Source organism: Poromitra crassiceps (assembly GCF_964638095.1).
Source record: "Poromitra crassiceps genome assembly, chromosome: 4".
Lineage (NCBI taxonomy): Eukaryota > Metazoa > Chordata > Actinopteri > Beryciformes > Melamphaidae > Poromitra > Poromitra crassiceps.
In genome coordinates this window covers 67,131,834-67,150,213 of record NC_139626.1, presented here as the reverse complement: position 1 = coordinate 67,150,213, position 18,380 = coordinate 67,131,834, and the positions used below count along the sequence as shown (strand labels likewise).

Here is an 18,380-nt window from a genome sequence, read left to right as displayed (position 1 = left end):
TGGCTCTAACAGACATGATTCACTCATTCTCCACCATCTTTGCTCTCTCTCCATGACATTAAAGCTGTGAAAGCTTCTTACTTCTCTGCAGCTCCTCAGCCAGCTCCTCCTGCTTCATTCTCCTCAGGAAGAGCAGTGTGATGTTTAGAAAAGCCTCTGTGCTGCTCCTCCTCTGCTCTTCCTCCTCAGTCTCCACCTCCTCCTCATCCTCCCTCTGACTCTCTGAGCATTCTGCCTCATCTGGACTCAGAACCCTCTGGAACCTTCTCAGCTCCTTCTTCACAAAGGTGACGATGTTCTCCTCAAGCAGCTGGAACAGAATAATATACATATTAAACCTTCATACTAAAATCTGCAGACAAAATCAAAGACAAAACACAAAATCAAATCCATCTTACAGAGAGTGAAAGCCCGCACTGATCTGAGTGCAGCATGGAGATTCAACATGATCTCACAAATAATTATGAAATAGAAATGTTAACCCAAAGTGCAAAACGTTCTAGTTTCACAACAATGGTTCTAAAATTGTTGAATGTGAATGTCACTTTCTGCCTCAATCCACAGCTACTTCCTGGTTACCGAGCCGGGCGTGGCCACCGAGTCGCCCCAGTAGCGAGTTGTGAGAGCCTCGTCCTCGCCTCATCTCCGGCCTGCCTGGGCCCTGACCTCTAGCGGCCAAACAACCGTTACTTTTAATTTTGATGGCGTTTTTGTGAACCTAGAACATCTTTGGGCTGTGACCCATGTTACTATGTCACAATTCTTTGTGAGACCTGAATGTTTTATATGATACTCCCCAAGCAGAAAATTATAATCATGACACTAGTCTGAGATAATTTACTTAATTTTTAGAAATCCATCTTTCTTTCTTATTCTTAGAGGAGGGAATAAGCGAATGTTCAATGCCACACTGTGGCACAGCAACACTAACATAATGTGTGCATTAATAACAATCGAAGCAGACTTTTAAAAGTAACGCAAAAGTTACTTTCCCTAGTAACTAATTACTTTGAAGTAACTGGTAACTTTAAAGTAATTAAATTACCTTTTGAGATAAGTAACTAGTAACTGTAACTAATTACCAATTTTCAGTAACTTTCCCAACACTGCTGAGCAGTAATCTAAATGACATAAAACCAGTGAGCACACAACCTGATTAAAGGGCTTTGAGGTTAAAAATGGTAAACACTTTCTTGTTATTGCCACAGCCCTTCCCATTTTGGAAACCACCCTGTCAATATGTTCCGACCATGACAATTTGCAATCAAGCCAGAGCCCTAGAAAGCTTCACAGTTCTTACTTGTTGTATTGTTTGACCTTCTATTTGTAAATGTATTTTAGGATTCACGGATAACCTATAATTAGATCCAAAAATTATACATTGATGGATAGTTTCCCATTCGGTCCCTCTGTTTTGGCCGCTTCTTCCAGTTCACTTTTGGGACATGGAAGAATTCTCTCCAGCACAGCGCTGTTGATGAGACGAGAGAGGGGAAATCCTCCGTGGTGACACATCGCGAGCTTCGCTGTCTTGCTGGTTGCACCTCTGTCTGCTCCCCTCTCTCTCTCTCCTCGCCTGCTCGCATGGAGACGACTCTATATCCTACATGAATATTATTCTCCGGGGCGTACGAGCAGGCGAGGAACACGCCTATATGGAGATTTGCGCAGAGGTGACCCGAAGCGCAGCCGGGCAACACGCCCACAATTAGTGTTGCGTGTGGCGCTATTCGGGCACAAAACTTGCGCTAACGCAAAATTACCACCTTTGCGACGATAGAGCCCTTCCACTGACAAGTGGACACTTTTGGACACTGAACACTTTTTTATATTTATTCTATCCTACTCTATTTTAATACTTTATTACTTCTACTTAATTCCATTTCTTATTCACTGTTTGCCTTAAATGCCCTTTACATAGTTTACACTGTTTTACTTCGTTGCGAACTCAAGCTCTCACTAGTGCCTATCATGCTGCGTACGCAGCCCTATGGAAGACTGTCATTTTGCTCCAAAATTACTTTTCATTAAAACCGACCACCCACCCGTAGGTGGCGTGGTGCCCCCCTGGGGCTGACGTGGTTCCACGTGACTACGTCACGTCCTGTCAGCCCCAGGGTCCGCCACTCATCGCTTCTTCCAGCCAGTGAGAGGATGTGTCTTCTAAAGCTCCGTGGTTAACTCTAAGTTAGCGCTCTAACATAGCTATAGAAAATAGGCTCGTTCCGTCTAAACTTGCCCACCTTGAAGAGGTTTGCGTGGACGAGGTAAAGCAGGCTTCGGGGACCCGATCCTGTTCTCTTCACCAGCGGCGTCGGATCAAGTCATCTAAAAGCTAAGAGTGTCTTCTTACAGTTAACACTTGTTTTTTGCTACCGCCGTGTAGCTGTGTGAAACGTTCCCCGGCTGGGGCAGCGTTTATCGGCTTGAGGGCTGATTAAGGTCCGCGCTCAAAACTGTTTAGGCTAGGTTGCATACGTGCGAATAGCTTGTTACTGTATAGCACTAGAACAATAGGCTAATTAGCCCAGTTGTTGCAGATAGCTAGCGTGCACCCGTGCGGTTAGCGTCCGTGTGCTAGGTACTTTAAGCGCCAGCTACTCGTGTAAGAGCGTGCGCGTTACTCCGGCTGGAGTAACGTTAGATAGATAGTTAGCTAGTTGCTCAGGGCAGCTAGCATCTAGCTTGTAGCACTCCAGCTATCTGGCTGCGTCCCCAGACAGGGTAACACACCCAGTATTGTGGCAGATAGCTAGCGTGCACACGTGCAGTTAGTGTCTGTGTGCTAAGTACTTTAGGCGCCAGCTACCTCTGTGTAGGGCGTGCGTTAAGCGAGAGTAGTAGCTAGAAGCCATGCTCTTCAGTTAGCTAGATAGCTAGCTTGCTCCCGTGCAGCCAGTATCTAGCGTTGTGTAGCACTCCAGCTATCTTACCGTTGCAGGCTACTGTTAGTTAGCTTACACGGTAACCCCGTTAATTCCTGTTAGCAGAGAGAGGGGGGAACAGCTAGGTGCTGTGTTAGCTGTGAGGCTACGCTGGCCGGTTACGACCGGCACAATGAAATGAATGTGTGCACTGCCTAAGGGCATGAGCACGCTGCACAGGCGTTGCTGGGACCTACATACTGCTTGTAGTGTAGCTATTACTGGCGTCGGCCCCGAAGGGGGCACTCTGAGATATTAGCTGAGCGAATACGCTAGCTAGGTGAGCTCGCTCCACACGATTGTGTTGGCCGCTTCTCTCAGTACTTACGTCATCTTAGCCAGCTTGCTTGTCTGCTAAGTGTTGCTTGCCTCGTGCAAATAGCATCTACTAGATTGTAACTCCCTCTGAGGAGTTCTTCTGAGATTGACTAGCTTTGCGGGCCGCTGGCTTTCAGCTTGCGGTCACGCTTGCTTCCCCGTGTTACTCAGGGTAGAGACTTGCTGCACCGGCTTGGGCGCAGGCTTGTGTTAGCGCACGCTTGTCTCTCAGTGCTTACGCTAGCTTAGCTAGTGGCTTGTTCACGCCTGTTCTCTCGGGTTAACAGGTTGTGAGTATTGTTGCCTTCCCTTCGGGCTGGGCTATTGCCGCTTACGTTACCGTTGCACGCGCACGTCCGCTAGCCTCCGGGTTGCTCACTGTCTAGCCTGTGCCTCTTGCTAGTTTGCTAGCTTGCTTAAACGGTACTCCCGCTAACAGGGTGCGGCCTGCGGGAGCTTGCTATTTAGTGATTAGCTTCCTGCTTTCTCTTGCTACTGAGCAGGGAAAGTCAGCGAGGGGATGGGCCATGTGTAAAACTACATTGGCCGAGTATGAACCGGCACGATAAGTGCGTGTTCTGCCTTGGGCATGAGCACGCTGCACAGGCGCCTTGAACCCTCAGTCTTGCAGCTGCTGGGCTATCTTCACGAGCGAGCCCTCCAAGGGAGCAGTTCGTGGGGCGATGCCCAGGGCCGCAGCTAAAGCTCTTGAGAGCGGACCAAGGTCCGCTCTCAAAAGAGTGTGAAAGCTAGCTTGCATACGTGCAGATAGCATTAGTACTGTTTAGCACAGAACGATAGTATTGTTGCAGATAGCTGGCGTGCACCCGTGCAGTTAGTATCTGTGTGCTAAGTACATTGGGCGTGAGCTACCTCCGCTACAATAGACGTACCGCCCCTTGCTGGCGCTACGCGTCCAGCAGGGGTTACAGCTCGCCAAGGTCTGGGCTCAGTGCCAGCCTTTGGCTTGTAGCTCTAAGGACAAGCCCACCGCCCTTGGTGCCCAGGGCCCGGGTTGGTTGGGAGCTCTCCATGGGTCGCATTCCCTTTGTTGGGGCGTCCCCTGCAAGTGCAGGGAGCCTGACAGGGGGCACAGCGCACCTTTGTCCATGGCCACGGCCTGGCCTCGGTTGGCAGCGCTCAGGTCAAGCTCACCGGTTGGCTCACCAAGGCTGGGCTCAGTTCCAGCCTGCGGCTTGTAGCTTTCGGCCCACCGTCCTCGGTGCCCAAGGCCCGAGTTCGGTCGGGAGCTCCCCCAGGGTCTCATACCCGTCATCAAGGCTCGCCGTTGGTCCATGGCTACGGCCTGGCCTCGGCTAGAGGCTCCTAGGACAAGCCCACCATCAATGGCGCCGTGGGCCCATTGCTGGTCGGGAGCTCTCCTGGGGACCGCACTGCCGGACAAGTCCGCGTGTTGCCGGACTCGAAAGAGAACGTTACCTCCGCAGTCCCCCCCCAGCCTGCGAAAGTCGCACGGCGGGGGGGGGGGGGGGGTTACTTCGATACAACGCACCCACGGGGCGCGTCAGTAGGCGGAGCTTGCGTAATAAATTCTCCCCCAGCATGCACAGCTTCTACGGAACTGACCATGCGGCAGGGGGGCGTAGCCTCTCACGTCCTGCCCCCCCATCAGGGTACCGAATCAGTCCTGGTGCCCAACAATATACTCAGGACGGGTTCCGCCCCTTGGCCACAAGAGACCATCTTTGTCCAACAGGCTCGATGCCTGGGAGCGTCTATGTTCCCCATCCCCATGGTTACGGCGCACCCTTCAGAAGGGATACGCCCTGCAATTTGCCAGGCCCCCGCCCAGGTTCGACGGGATCCCCGATTCGGCCGTGGAAGGGGAGTCCATGGACATACTCCACAAGGAGGTTATTTCGCTCCTCGCCAAAGGGGTGATTCGCTCGGTTCCCAAGGCAGAGGTGCGCTCGGGTTCTACCACATACTTTGTCGTGCCCAAGAGGGACGGCTCCATGCGTCCGATTCTGGACCTTCGGCATCTCAACAAGACGCTGAGGAAGTTACCGTTCCGAATGCTCTTTTTTCCCCACCTGTTCAACGCGTTGAGACAGGGGGGTTTCGTTACTTCCGTGGATCTGAAAGACGCATTCTTCCATGCCCACGTGGTCAAGAGGCACAGGAAATACCTGAGGTTCTCCTTCCTAGGGAAGGCTTACGAGTTCTGTGTCTTGCCATTCGGCATGTCTTTGAGCCCGCAACCTTCACGGTGTGCGTGGAGACAGCCTTGGCCCCCCTCCGCGCGAGGGGGATCCGCGTCTTCCTATATCTCGACGACGCTCTCATTGTGGCCGACTCGAGGGTCTGTGCCACGAAACATACCGAGGTGGTGACCAATCACCTACAAACCTTAGGGTTTTTGGTGAACTGGCAGAAGAGTTGCCTCGCCCCAGAGCAGACAGCGACCTTCCTGGGGCTCGAGCTAGACTCCCGGGCCATGCGGGCCTGCCTTTCGCCAGAGCGACAGGCTCGCACGGTGCGGACAGCGAGGGCAATAAGTCTGTGCTCCTCGGTGTCAGTGCATCAGTGCACAGTCATGTTGGGCCTGATGGCCTCGGCACTGCATGTGCTCCCTCTGGGGAGGCTACACATGCGTCCGTTCCAAATCTGGTTCCTCGGGCTTCGCCTGGACCCGGCCAGGGACCGTCATCGCAGGGTTCCTCTGACAGGTCAGGCCCGGCCCATATGGGCGGACCCCCGTTACCTCTCGAGAGGCACTCGGTTGGGCCCTGTCCCGCTCAGGTTAGTGATTCGCACCGACGCCTCCCTCTGGGGATGGGGTGCAGTGCGCGGGCATTTTTCGGCGAACGGCCGGTGGGAGGCTCAGGAGCTTCACCACATAAACGTGCTAGAGCTGGAGGCGATTCGCCTGGCTCTGCTTCACTTCCAGCGGATCATACATGGACACCATGTGCTGATTCGCTCGGACAATACGGCGGCGATCGGCCACCTGAACAAACAGGGCGGTGTGCGGTCGAAGGCGCTGAACCAGTTAGCGGCGGGGATTCACCTGTGGGCGTATCCCCGTCTCCTTTCAGTGTCTGCGGTTTATCTGCCGGGACGGCTGAATTACGGCGCCGACCTGCTGTCTCGAGGCTATCCCTGTCATACGGAGTGGTGCCTCCACCCTCAGGTGGTGGAACAAATTTGGGCCAGGTTCGGTCGTGCCCGCGTCGATCTCTTCGCATCGCGGCGCGCGACGCACTGCCCATTGTGGTTCTCGATCCAGGAGGACAGCCCCCCGTTGGGACACGACGCACTAGCAAACGCGTGGCCACGGGAGGGGCTCTATGCGTTTCCACTGATCCCCCTGATCCGTCAGGTGTTGGACAGGGTGAAGGAACAGCACCTCCGGCTCGTTCTAGTGGCCCGTTCTGGCCCAGGCAGACATGGTTTGCGGACCTGGTCTCCCTGACGCAAAGCCCTGGGCTTTGCCGGTACGGCCCGATCTCCTATCCCAGGCGGAGGGGGAGGTGTTCCACCCCTCCCCAGGCAGGTGGAAGCTAGCAGTCTGGCTCCTGAACGGGACCAGTTGCTAGCCCAGGGCTTGCCCGATAATGTGGTATGCACTGTTCAGAGTGCTAGGGCTGCTTCGACCCGCACTCAGTACACGTACAAGTGGCGGGTCTTTTCGCGTTGGTGCACAAGTAAGGGTGTGGATCCAGTGAACTGCAGTGTGCGACCAGTTCTCTGTTTCCTTCAGAGCCTGCTTGACACGGGTCAGTCCCCGCAGTCGCTTAAGGTGTACGTAGCCGTGATTTCTGCTTGCCACATGGGAATTGAAGGGAGGCCCGTGGGGGCGTGCCCTTTGGTCTCGCGCTTCATGACGGGGGCGCGTAAACTGCGCCCGCCGTCGCGGTGCGTTTTTTCCAAAATGGGACCTGGTTGCGGTGCTGGACGGGCTAACGGGTCATCCGTTTGAGCCCTTGGACTCCGCCGATTTAAAGGTTCTGTCCTTAAAGGATGGGTTTACCGATGGGGAATATGAATATATATTCATTCTTAAAAAATCTTAAATTTCGAATCCGTTGAAATTTTTGAAATTGCTTGTTCACAGCCAGAGAAAAAAATAAATGAAAAAAAAAAAAAAAAAAAAAAAAAAAAAAATTGGGCCAGGTGACGCGTTTCGCGTCGAAACGCGTCACCTGGCCCATTTTTTTTTTTTTTTTTTCATTTTTTTTTTCTCTGGCTGTGAACAAGCAATTTCAAAAATTTCAACGGATTCGAAATTTAAGATTTTTTAAGAATTAATATATATTCATATTCCCCATCGGTAAACCCATCCTTTAACACATTGAGTGCCAGCGACGCCATATGGCGTCATTAGAAATTTACCGTAGAGTGCCAGCGACGCCAAATGGCGTCAATAACTCGAAATTGTTTTTTTGACGGGGGGGGGGGTGTCCATCTCAGCTTCTTACATCGCCTCTTACAATATGAGAGCTATTGAATGTGTCTAACCTATTTTACAGAACCCTTAGGTGGCGACAGCGCTCTCCAGATGAGAGAACGTGGAGTAAAACACACAGAAGAAGTCGTTGGGGAAAAGGAAATCGCATCGCATCCGTCCGTATGCAGCTGCTTCATTGAAGCATAACGTTTAGCTGTGCCCCTGCAGCAGCCAATCTGCTATCACAATTGAGCACCTCCGTGTGCGCTGCAACAGCCCATTCGCATGATCAGCCGTGGATTTGTTATTATTCTCAACTGGAAGCATGGGAGCTGGTACACGCGGCTGTAAAAAAGCTGGATCTAGCGGACTTTTCAAGTGCTGAGCACACGCAGAGCAAACAGCAGAGCCGAGCAGAGCAGAGAGACACTCCGGGGGGGGGGGGGGGGAGGAGGGGGGGAGGTGGGGCACGCAGAGCAGCACACAACACTGACCCAGACAGACCCAGACAGCAGGACAGGGTTGGCAAACGCAAGCCAGAATATCCGATGCCCACCAGCAGAAGCAAGAAGCTGCAACCAGCAGCGCACGCAGGGGCCAGCGCTGCTGGTTGCAGCTAAAAATATTATTCTTCCAAACAAAATTCCCTGGCCTTCACTGTTTTATTGAAGGAAATTATTTTTGAGGTGTGACTACATCAGAAAATTAGCTTCAGAGTCAGTGATGTGCTTGAAATGTTTAATTTCACAAAAGGCTCATTATCTCAGCTCGTAGAAAAAAAGGTCTGTTTTTCGTTCAATCAAGCTATCTTCTCCGGCTCATAACTAAAGAACGGAAAATGGGATCAATAAACTTTTTTTTGCAGGTGATAGAAGAGAGTCTCATCGTTATTTGTGCGTGTTCAGTGTTTACATAGTAATTATTAAAGAAATTATATGACTGTTTTAAAATGCATTGCGGCCTATGTGGCACAGCAAGCAACCTTTTGCCCAAGGGCCGTGGCACTCAAAGTGTTAAAGACCGTGCTGCTACTGGCCTTGTCGTCAGGAAAGAGAGTTGGTGACCTGATTGCCCTCTCGGTGCAGCAGGCCTGTATGGTTTTTGGGAATGATGGGCGCAGGGTTACGTTGCGACTAGGGATGTCCGATATTATCGGCCTACCGATATTATCGGCCAATATTAGCATTAAAAAATCGATATCGGAAAATATCGGTATCGGTTTTCATGCCGATATTTTTTTTTTTTTTTTTTTAATACAGGGGGAGTCTCACTGAGAGCAATGCTCTCTTTTTCAGGAGTGCCCTGTTCACATTCACACACACATTCATACCTGGAAGCTGACCAGTACAACCACAGTCTGATCTGTTGGCCACTGAGCAGCTCCACTGGAGCGGTTGGGGTTAAGGGCCTTGCTCAAGGGCACCTCAGTGGTGGTAATGAGGGAGGGGCAAGCGCTGCCTTTTCACTTTCCCCACCCAGATTTATCCTGCCGGTCCCGGGGATTGAACCGACGACCTTCTGGTCACAAGCTCGCTTCTCTAACACTTACAACTTTAACACAACATGCATATTATATATTAAACTCTTCAGCTTAAGCTATAACTTGTTATGTGAAATTTTGGTGGAAAAAAAGCCTGCTTATATCGGTATCGGTTGATATCGGTTGATATCGGTATCGGAAATTAAGAGTTAGACATTATCGGATATCGGATATCGGTAAAAAAGCCAATATCGAACATCCCTAGTTGCGACCTAATCCAGCTTACCAACCCAATAATATTAATGCCAGCTATAGGTCTATGGTCATAGACTTATCAGCATTCTGTCCCCCGCCGTTTAGTTCGGGTGAGGAGAGACGCTTGCACATGCTGTGCCCCGTAAGGGCGCTCTCGGCCTATGTGGCCAGGACGCGTTCATTACGCACTACAGACCAGTTGTTGGTCTGCTTTGGGTAGAAGGCCCAGGGTCGGCCCCTTCCAAGGGTCGCTTATCACACTGGATAGTGGAGGCGATCGCGTTGGCATACTCTGCCGTGGGTAAGATACCCCCGGAGGGTATCAAGGCGCATTCTACGCGAGGTGTTGCGACATCCTCTGCGTTGTTGCGTGGTGTTTCGGTGGAGGACATGTGTGCCGCGGCCTCATGGTCCTCTCATCACACGTTTGTTAGGTACTACAGTCTCGACGTGTCCGGTTCGCGGTTCGCGCACGCGGTACTGTCGGTGGCAAGGAAGTAGTATCGTTGCCACTCTAATGTCGACAGTCAGGCATGAACGTTGCCATACGGCCGTGGTTCACCGATGCCTTTCGGGTCGCCCTGTGGGGTGCTCCCTGCAGCAAGGGCGGTTGAATTAGGCACTAGTGAGAGCTTGAGTTCGAAACGAAGTAAAACGTTAGGGTTGTGCTACAACCCGGGTTTTACGAGTGAGAACGAGAGCTCTCACTACCCAGCCTTGCTGCGTCGATGCGTCGTTGGGTGCGTCGGATCTCAGCTGGCTGGAAGAAATGAGTGGCGGACCCTGGGGCTGACAGGACGTGACGTAGTCACGTGGAACCACGTCAGCCCCAGGGGGGCACCACGCCACGTACGGGTGGGTGGTCGGTTTTAATGAAAAGTAATTTTGGAGCAAAATGACAGTCTTCCATAGGGCTGCGTACGCAGCATGATAGGCACTAGTGAGAGCTCTCGTTCTCACTCGTAAAACCCGGGTTGTAGCACAACCCTAACGTTTGCCCTAGTTAACTGTTGCCTTATTGCCTTATTTGTTGTTTGCTGTGATTTTGTACGTACCAACCTTATGTAACGGAGCCCACAGCATAAGAATTTCACATGTGTCTACTTGTACAACAGAGTGACAATACAAATCTTGAATCTTGACTTGCAAACACATAAGTTTCACTCTCACGTCAGTACACTAGGGGTAGAGATTTCAACTTACATTGGGGCTAAAGGCTAATGGTGAGGGAGAACATTGTTGGTTAAGCCTTAGTGATGATTATAGGCATAACTTAGTAACTCCTAATCGTAACAACTAGTCGTGACACCGTAGCCTTTGTCCTTTTTGTAACAGGTTGATTTCAGTTGATGGTGAAGAACAAGGTGTCTTTGTGTGAGCTGAAGTCAAAGGTGTTGTTAATCCTTTACACACCATGAATATGGAGTCCAGGTCTGTTTGATGCTCCTGGGCAGTCGGACCACTGGAAACCTCTGACCGCTCCTGGTCGACTCTGTTGAGAAGACATGATGTATTAGGTCATACAGGGCGCGCACACGCGCTCTCTCCTGCTGCATCCTGATAGAAACATTATGAACATTGTGAAGGTATGTGTTTTATGAAGAAGACAATTTCATGTTTTTATTAATCCTAAAATACAGAGAAAATAATTACTTATTTTCAGAAGGATGTTTATCTTTAAAACTCATAGGTAGACCCATAGACCGGTCACTCTTCATGGACACACAGCTGGGCTCAGGGAAGTCTGGTATCTGCTGCTGCGTCCTGAGAGAAACACATTATGAACATTGATGTTCAAGGTATGCGTGTCTTTATGAAGAAGACAGTTCCATGTTTTTCATTCTTGTTTATGTTCCAGGGCTGAATAATACGGTATCTGCTGAACCCATAACTGAGAACTTCAGTGTTGCACTGTCCCAGTCGTCAGATCAGCCGTTTGTTCTTGAGGATTTTAATACAATAGATTATCAGGCCACTGTGCAGCATTCAAAGCTATTTTGCTGGGAGACCGTTAGCACTAGTTCACCACACCGTTGGCACTAGTTCACCAACTAGTGCCAACGTTGCGGGACACACTGCAAATACTAGAGCTACAGATGCCTAGACATGGCTGATGGCCGACTGTTGGCATGGTGTGTGCTATAGGCGTTTTTCAATAATATCGAATTTCGCAATATTTTTCACAATATCGAATATAGTAATTTTTAGAGTATTTTTTTCTGACCGATTCTATATCCTATCTATCTATCTATCTATCTATCTATCTATCTATCTATCTCTGATGACTGAGGAAGAAGAGGAAGAAGGTGATCGTCGTCGGCACGGGGGAATGCTCCACGATTGCGGTGGTAAACACCAAGATGGTGAATATTTTCGCCTCCAAGTTTGCCCCTGACCTCGAAGCCGACACCCTTAAGGATTACCTGAAGAGGAAACTGGACCGCAAAGTCACCTGTCGAAAGATAGAGACGACCCAGTCCAGATATAGCTCTTTCCAGGTATCTGTGGAGTGTAAGGAAGTGGCTGAAATGTATGATCCTGGACTGTGGCCAGCTGGGACGGTCATTCGCCGCTACTTCGAGCCAAGAACACCCAGAGGCTCTCCGGATGAGGGGGGTCGGAATCCGGGGGTGTCTACCCCAGCGCCCGAATCCTGATAATGGACAGGTATGTTACGGATTGTGTCTTATAATGCGCGAGGCCTGCGCGTTGGGCACAGTGCGGGGGACAAATTGAGGCGACTGGTCATTGATAAACTATTAGATCAGTGCGAGATACTCTGTATTCAAGAGACATGGTTGGCTAAACAGGACCTTGATGGACTAAATGCACTCCACCCTAACTTCCACGGAGCTGGAGTGTCCACAACCGACCTCCGTGATAAGATTGTCAGAGGAAGAATACCTGGAGGGGTAGCTATATTATGGAGCTGCACACTCGGCCCGGTTGTTTCAGTAGTTAAACTCGATGTGGACTGGGCTATAGCCATCAAACTGAAATGCCTGGATAGATCATTTATTATTCTTAACATTTATACACCCGATGAGTCATATGTGTAACACAGGTGAAATAATGGCCAAATCTCTGTCAACTTTGCCATAGCTCATCTGTCAGTCAATCAAACCACAGTCACACCTATAAGCATTGGACTAGCAATCTGTCAGTCCAAACACCTGAGTCAATCGGCTGTAGGCTCCTCTGCCTTGTCCCCGCCCCCTTCTCTTTGTGAGGTGGCAATCACCCTCTCCATGGCACTCACAGCCACCTGGTGAACCTCATGCAGCAACTTCTCTAACAGCAACCCTTCTAAGAAAGGCAATCTACTTATTATGGACTGAAACTTTACATTTGGAGACTGGAACTCGGACACTCAAGCCCATGGACCTCTTCAACTTGGATGATGGAATTGGTGAGTGATTCTCACTACAGCAAGCATTAAAACCTAGCAGCAATGCTACACAAACAATGCTATCCATGAAGCTAAATGCTAGCATGCCAGCTGCCTTCACTTTACATGCAAACTGTAACCAAGCCATTCACCACCCAACAGTTTTGACCATGATGTGACTGCTGCTGCTGCTGTGGACAGAGACTTGCTGCTAGGACACTGGTGAGACGCAACAGGAGTTTGATTTGGAAACATGCAATGTGATACTGTATGGAGAGAAAATGATGCCAATAATATAAAATGCTTTTAGCTCATACAATGTATACCTGTTCATCGCAACAGGTCGGGCTTTAAGGTTGGAGCAAACAAATGGATGGCGAGCTACCGGAACGACCCTTGATGGAAACCACCCTCCGTGAACAGATCCCCCCAGCAGGCCTCAAGCCTGAACTCCCATAGGCCCCATTCCCACTGGGTGGTAGGGCTGTACACTATTTATTAGGGGTGGGGGGAAAAATCGATTCACCTAAGTATCGCGATTTTTAATGTCACGATTTTTTGGATCGATCTTTTATTCCAGAATCGATAATCGCAAATTAAAAAAAAAAAAAAAAAAAAAAAAAAAAAATTTGGGTGCTTGCAGTCAGGCCACTCACTGAACAGCAGGCTAGGCGCCGCCTACTGGTTTACTAGTGGTTTTATTACTTTATTAGTTAGTCTGAAGTAATAATTACTCTTCAGGGTTAAAGTGGGTGCATCTCATTGTAAAATTGGACTTCAAACGGCCCAAATCTGGCTTCAAACGGCCCAAATTTCACGCGCGTTGGCCCATATCGGCCTGGCCTGCTTGGTATCTAATGCCCGGCCTGAATTATGATCCCAGTCCGCCCCTGTTTTTAACTATATCGCCCAGCCCTACTCATGATATATAATATACAGTCTCTAGTGTATGATTCAACTTTTCCCATGTTCTAATCTAGTGTAAAAAAGCAAACAAACTGAAAAAATAAAAGAAAAAAATAAACAAAAATCGCAATAAATCGTAATATCGAATCGCAATAATCGTAGAATCGCAATACTTAAGAATCGCAATATAAATCGAATCGGCACCCAAGAATCGTGATAGTATCGAATCGGGAGATAAGTGAATCGCCACAGCCCTACTATTTATTCTGATTCACTCTAATCAGTTTCTTTTTCCCCTTTTTAGTTATTGCTGTACATTGAATATGTCCGGACTGTGCAATAATTTAAATATATATATCATTACCAACACGCTGTTTGCACTACTATCACTTTAAGCACTTTAGCACTGCAGTCACTTTAAAGTGTATGCATTGAGTTGAAGGCTTTATAGGGAGTGTGCAATTAAGTATTGTGCAATATATGGTAGTTGATATGGGGATTGAATTGATGTTTATGAACTGAAAAGAAATGTGAAACTAAGAATTGATGGACTAAGAGTATTTGGATTACCTGCTAGTAGTTAACTTACTGATTTCCATATTGAAAGTGCTCACACTTTTTGCTATTTTTGAAAGGCCTCTTTATATTTTCTTTATTGGTTATTTTCCTTGATTTATATTTCAAGTGTTTTTTGTTAAATTTCTTCAATACAAACCGGTAATTGCAGCGCTGTGTCTGTGTCATTAATCTTCACTCAGCTCCGTAGTCAAACCTGGAAACTAGAAACTAGTCCATACTTTGCATACTTTGTTATATACTTTGACCATACAGTACATATATTCATATATATTGCAGCATAAGTTCTACATAAACTTGGCGAGCTAGCCAGGAGCTGTGTTTGAAGATTGATGAACATATTCTGAACATATTGCAGTTGAAAAAAAAAAAAATTGAAAAAAACTGCAATCATGGAAATAGTGATGCAAGAGTCCATAAAAGTGCCTGATTCAGTTATCATAACTGGGTTAACTAGCACAGACGCAGATCATGAACTTGAAGTGTACCTTGCAACATTTGGTTCCATTAACCGTGTTTTCCAGATTGACACTCCTGAATATCCTAAACATTGCATTGTAGAGTTTAAACATGGTACTGCAATGCAATCTCTTTTACCATTGCTTCCTTTACTCTATGAAAGTCCTACTAAAGAAGCCATCACCTTTAAGGTGAATACTTTGGCTAGTGTGTACAGTCCTCTCGCCTGTAGTAGCGCCACCCAGACCTACATGCGGGAATTGCTGGCAATTGCTAAATTTTCTGGAAAGTCCTTTGATGTCTTGTTTCAAGAGGAGATGGCAAAAGTTTCTCACCCATCACTTTCTTTGGCACCTGATGTGAAATCTGAAGTATCCAGTATTGGCAAAGCGCCACCAGCTGCTGAAGGACCGGTGGTGAAACCTCCTCCTAAAACACCTCCAGTTAAAGACAATGCAGCCCAGATTGAAATGACTCCAACCAGCTCGACCACTGCCTTTGCCTCTTTTCTTATCCCTCCTACGACTGTAAAACGCCATCCTACATTCTCCGGTGATGTGCTCAATCCCCCTGACGTCCAGAAGGTGGTAGTAGAACACATTGTCAAGACAGAGAATGCTGCGTCCCATTATCATGGTTCTTCTCGTCTTAGAGCTTTTTCTGGGAAAGTCACACGACCCAGTAATGAAGCGGACTATGACACCTGGCGAACCAATGTGGACTTGTTTCTCACTGATCCAGCCATGTCTGACTTGGATCGGTCTCGCAGGATTTTTGATAGTCTGCTGCCACCTGCTGCTGATATTGTCAAGCATTTAGGCCCTCAAGCCTTACCCAATGCATATCTTGAACTCCTGGAGTCAGCATTCGGCACCGTAGCAGATGGGGATGAGTGTTTTGCTAAGTTTTTGAGCACCTTACAAAATACTGGTGAAAAGCCTTCTGAGTATCTACATCGTCTTCAAGTGGTCTTGAATACAGCCATGAAACGAGGTGGTGTCTCTGCCACTGAATTGAATCGTCATCTTTTGAAGCAATTTTGTCGTGGCTGTTGGGACAATGCCTTAATCAGTGACCTTCAGCTGGAACAGAAGAGAGACAAACCTCCCTCTTTTGCTGAGTTACTGTTACTGCTTCGTGTTGATGAGGCTAAGCAATCAGCTAAAGCATGTCGTATGAAACATCATCTTGGTACAGTCAAGCCCACATCCAGTGCTTCCAAATCACATGTGCATAGTGCTTATTCCTGTACAGTTGCTGATCCATCTTCAGAGATTGAGGAATTGAAGAAGCTTGTTACTCAAATGCAAAGTCAACTGTCCACCTTGACCACATTGCATTATCAAGGCTCAAACAGTAAGCCAGTGAACAATAACAGTCCTGCAGATAAAACCAAGATACGAAAAGGGTCTTCACAGCCTGATAAACAGTTTAAAGCATACGCTAAGCCAAGCACTTCGCTTCGCCCAGGATACTGCTTTAAATGTGGAGAAGATGGACATATCGCACCCACTTGTGATCAAGCACCAAATCCCTCTTTGGTCGCCTTCAAAAGGACACAGTTGCAAGAGAAACGGCGACAAGTGCAGTCCCAAGACTCTTCCAGTCATTTAAACTGAAGTCAGCTTCTGTGGAGGGACACGCAGGAGCTGGGGATAATGAAGAGAGTCCCACTGCAAAGCGGGCAGCACTGAAAGAAACCAAAGCCAATGATCACCCTTTTAGATTTTCTAAAGGGCTTGTGGGAACAAAGAGTACAGCACAAATCAAAGTTTCTGGTCACCCAACAACTTGTTTACTTGATACAGGCTCTCAGGTCACTACAATTCCTCTGTCTTTCCATGCCCAGTTTTTGGCCGATCAGCCGATCAAGCCTTTAACTACTCTTCTAGAGATAGAAGGAGCAAATGGACAAGAAGTGCCTTATCTTGGTTATGTTGAACTAGTTGTAACATTTCCAAAGGACTTTGTTGGCATTGAAATAGAAGTTCCCACACTCGCTTTGGTTGTTCCACCTCTTGGTGGCAACACCGCAGAACAAGTATTGATTGGCACTAATACACTTGACTTCCTCTACTCAGATTATTGTGATAACCCCAGTTTTCTCCCAGCACAACATGGTTATCGTGCTGTCTTAAAAATCTTAGAAGTAAGGCACAAGTACTCTCAAAATGGTGATCTGGGTTTAATAAAACTCCAAGGCCAAACCCCTGAAGTAATCCCTGCTTATAGTACTGTAGTCTTAGAGGGGATAATCAACAATCGACGTTCTCATTCAGAGAAATGGGCCCTCATAGAACCCCCCTCAGATTCTTCATTACCTTGTGGGGTGTTAGTACCCAGTTGTCTCATCACTTTATCCCAGAAGCAATCCAGTCGACTGCCAGTAGTACTGCACAATGAGAGTGGACATGATGTAATCTTACCAGCAAAGACTGTATTGGCGGAATTGAGTGTGGTACAGTGCATAATCAAACGGCAGTCTGTCTCTCAACCAGATTCTTCTCAGCCTGATTCATCCAAGACACCAGAACCTACAAAACCTTCTAAACTCAACTTTGATTTTGAGGATTCACCGTTGTCATCTGAATGGAAAGAAAGCATAACAAACCATCTTAATGCTATGCCAGAAGTATTTGCTCAGCACGATTTGGATTTTGGCCACACTGATAAAGTGAAACACCATATCAAACTGAGTGATGAAACCTCATTTAAACAGCGGGCCAGACCTATTCATCCACAAGATGTCGATGCAGTTCGCAAACACTTACAAGAGTTGTTTGAAGCGGGGGTTATTCGAGAGTCAGAATCTCCCTTTTCTTCACCGATTGTGGTCATTCGGAAGAAAAACAATTCTGTCCGCCTATGCATTGACTACAGAAAGTTAAACTTGCAAACCATTAAAGATGCTTATGCTCTTCCCAATGTGGAGGAAGCATTTCGTGCTTTGACCGGTTCCAAATGGTTCTCGGTGTTGGATCTCAAATCCGGCTATTATCAGATTGAAATGGACGAAGCTGATAAAGCAAAAACCGCTTTTGTATGTCCCTTGGGGTTCTGGGAGTGGAACAGAATGCCCCAAGGAATTACTAACGCACCCAGTACATTTCAACGCTTGATGGAAAGATGTATGGGAGATCTCAACTTGAAAGAAGTGTTGGTGTTCATAGATGACATCATCATCTTTTCTGATACTTCTGATACTCTGTTCAAAGTGCTTCAACGGCTGAAAGAATACGGGTTGAAGTTGTCACCAGAAAAATGCAAATTCTTCCAATCTTCTGTGCGCTACCTTGGTCATATTGTCTCTGCCAATGGTGTTGAAACTGATCCAGACAAAATCAAAGCTCTACAGACCTGGCCACGACCTCAGACTCTCAAAGAATTGAAATCATTCCTCGGTTTTTCTGGTTACTACCGGAGATTTATTAAAGACTACTCCAAACTGGTTAGACCTTTGAATGACCTCACCGCAGGATATCCACCCCCTCATGACCGTGGAAAGAAAAAGAACCACAGTTTTCCTTATCATGACCCAAAGGAACCTTTTGGATCTCGATGGACATCAGTATGTCAGCAGACATTTGAAACACTCATTGGAAACCTCTCGACAGCCCCTGTTCTTGGATTTGCTAACCCGAAACTGCCCTACATCTTACATAC

At 48.0% G+C, this 18,380-nt stretch overlaps 1 protein-coding gene across 1 annotated transcript in view; it reads right to left on the bottom strand.

The window, feature by feature from the left end:
* Positions 1-11,496, bottom strand: part of LOC310775919 (NLR family CARD domain-containing protein 3-like) — a gene marked incomplete at both ends in the record, with an annotated part of 38,767 nt that extends 27,271 nt beyond the window's left edge. The window contains 4 exons of the mRNA XM_083636041.1: positions 82-310; positions 10,802-10,880; positions 11,093-11,152; positions 11,483-11,496. Of these exons, the coding sequence (XP_083492167.1) occupies positions 82-310; positions 10,802-10,880; positions 11,093-11,152; positions 11,483-11,496 (382 nt within the window). The remainder of the gene's footprint in view (positions 1-81; positions 311-10,801; positions 10,881-11,092; positions 11,153-11,482) is intronic.
* Positions 11,497-18,380: the final 6,884 nt, after the last annotated feature.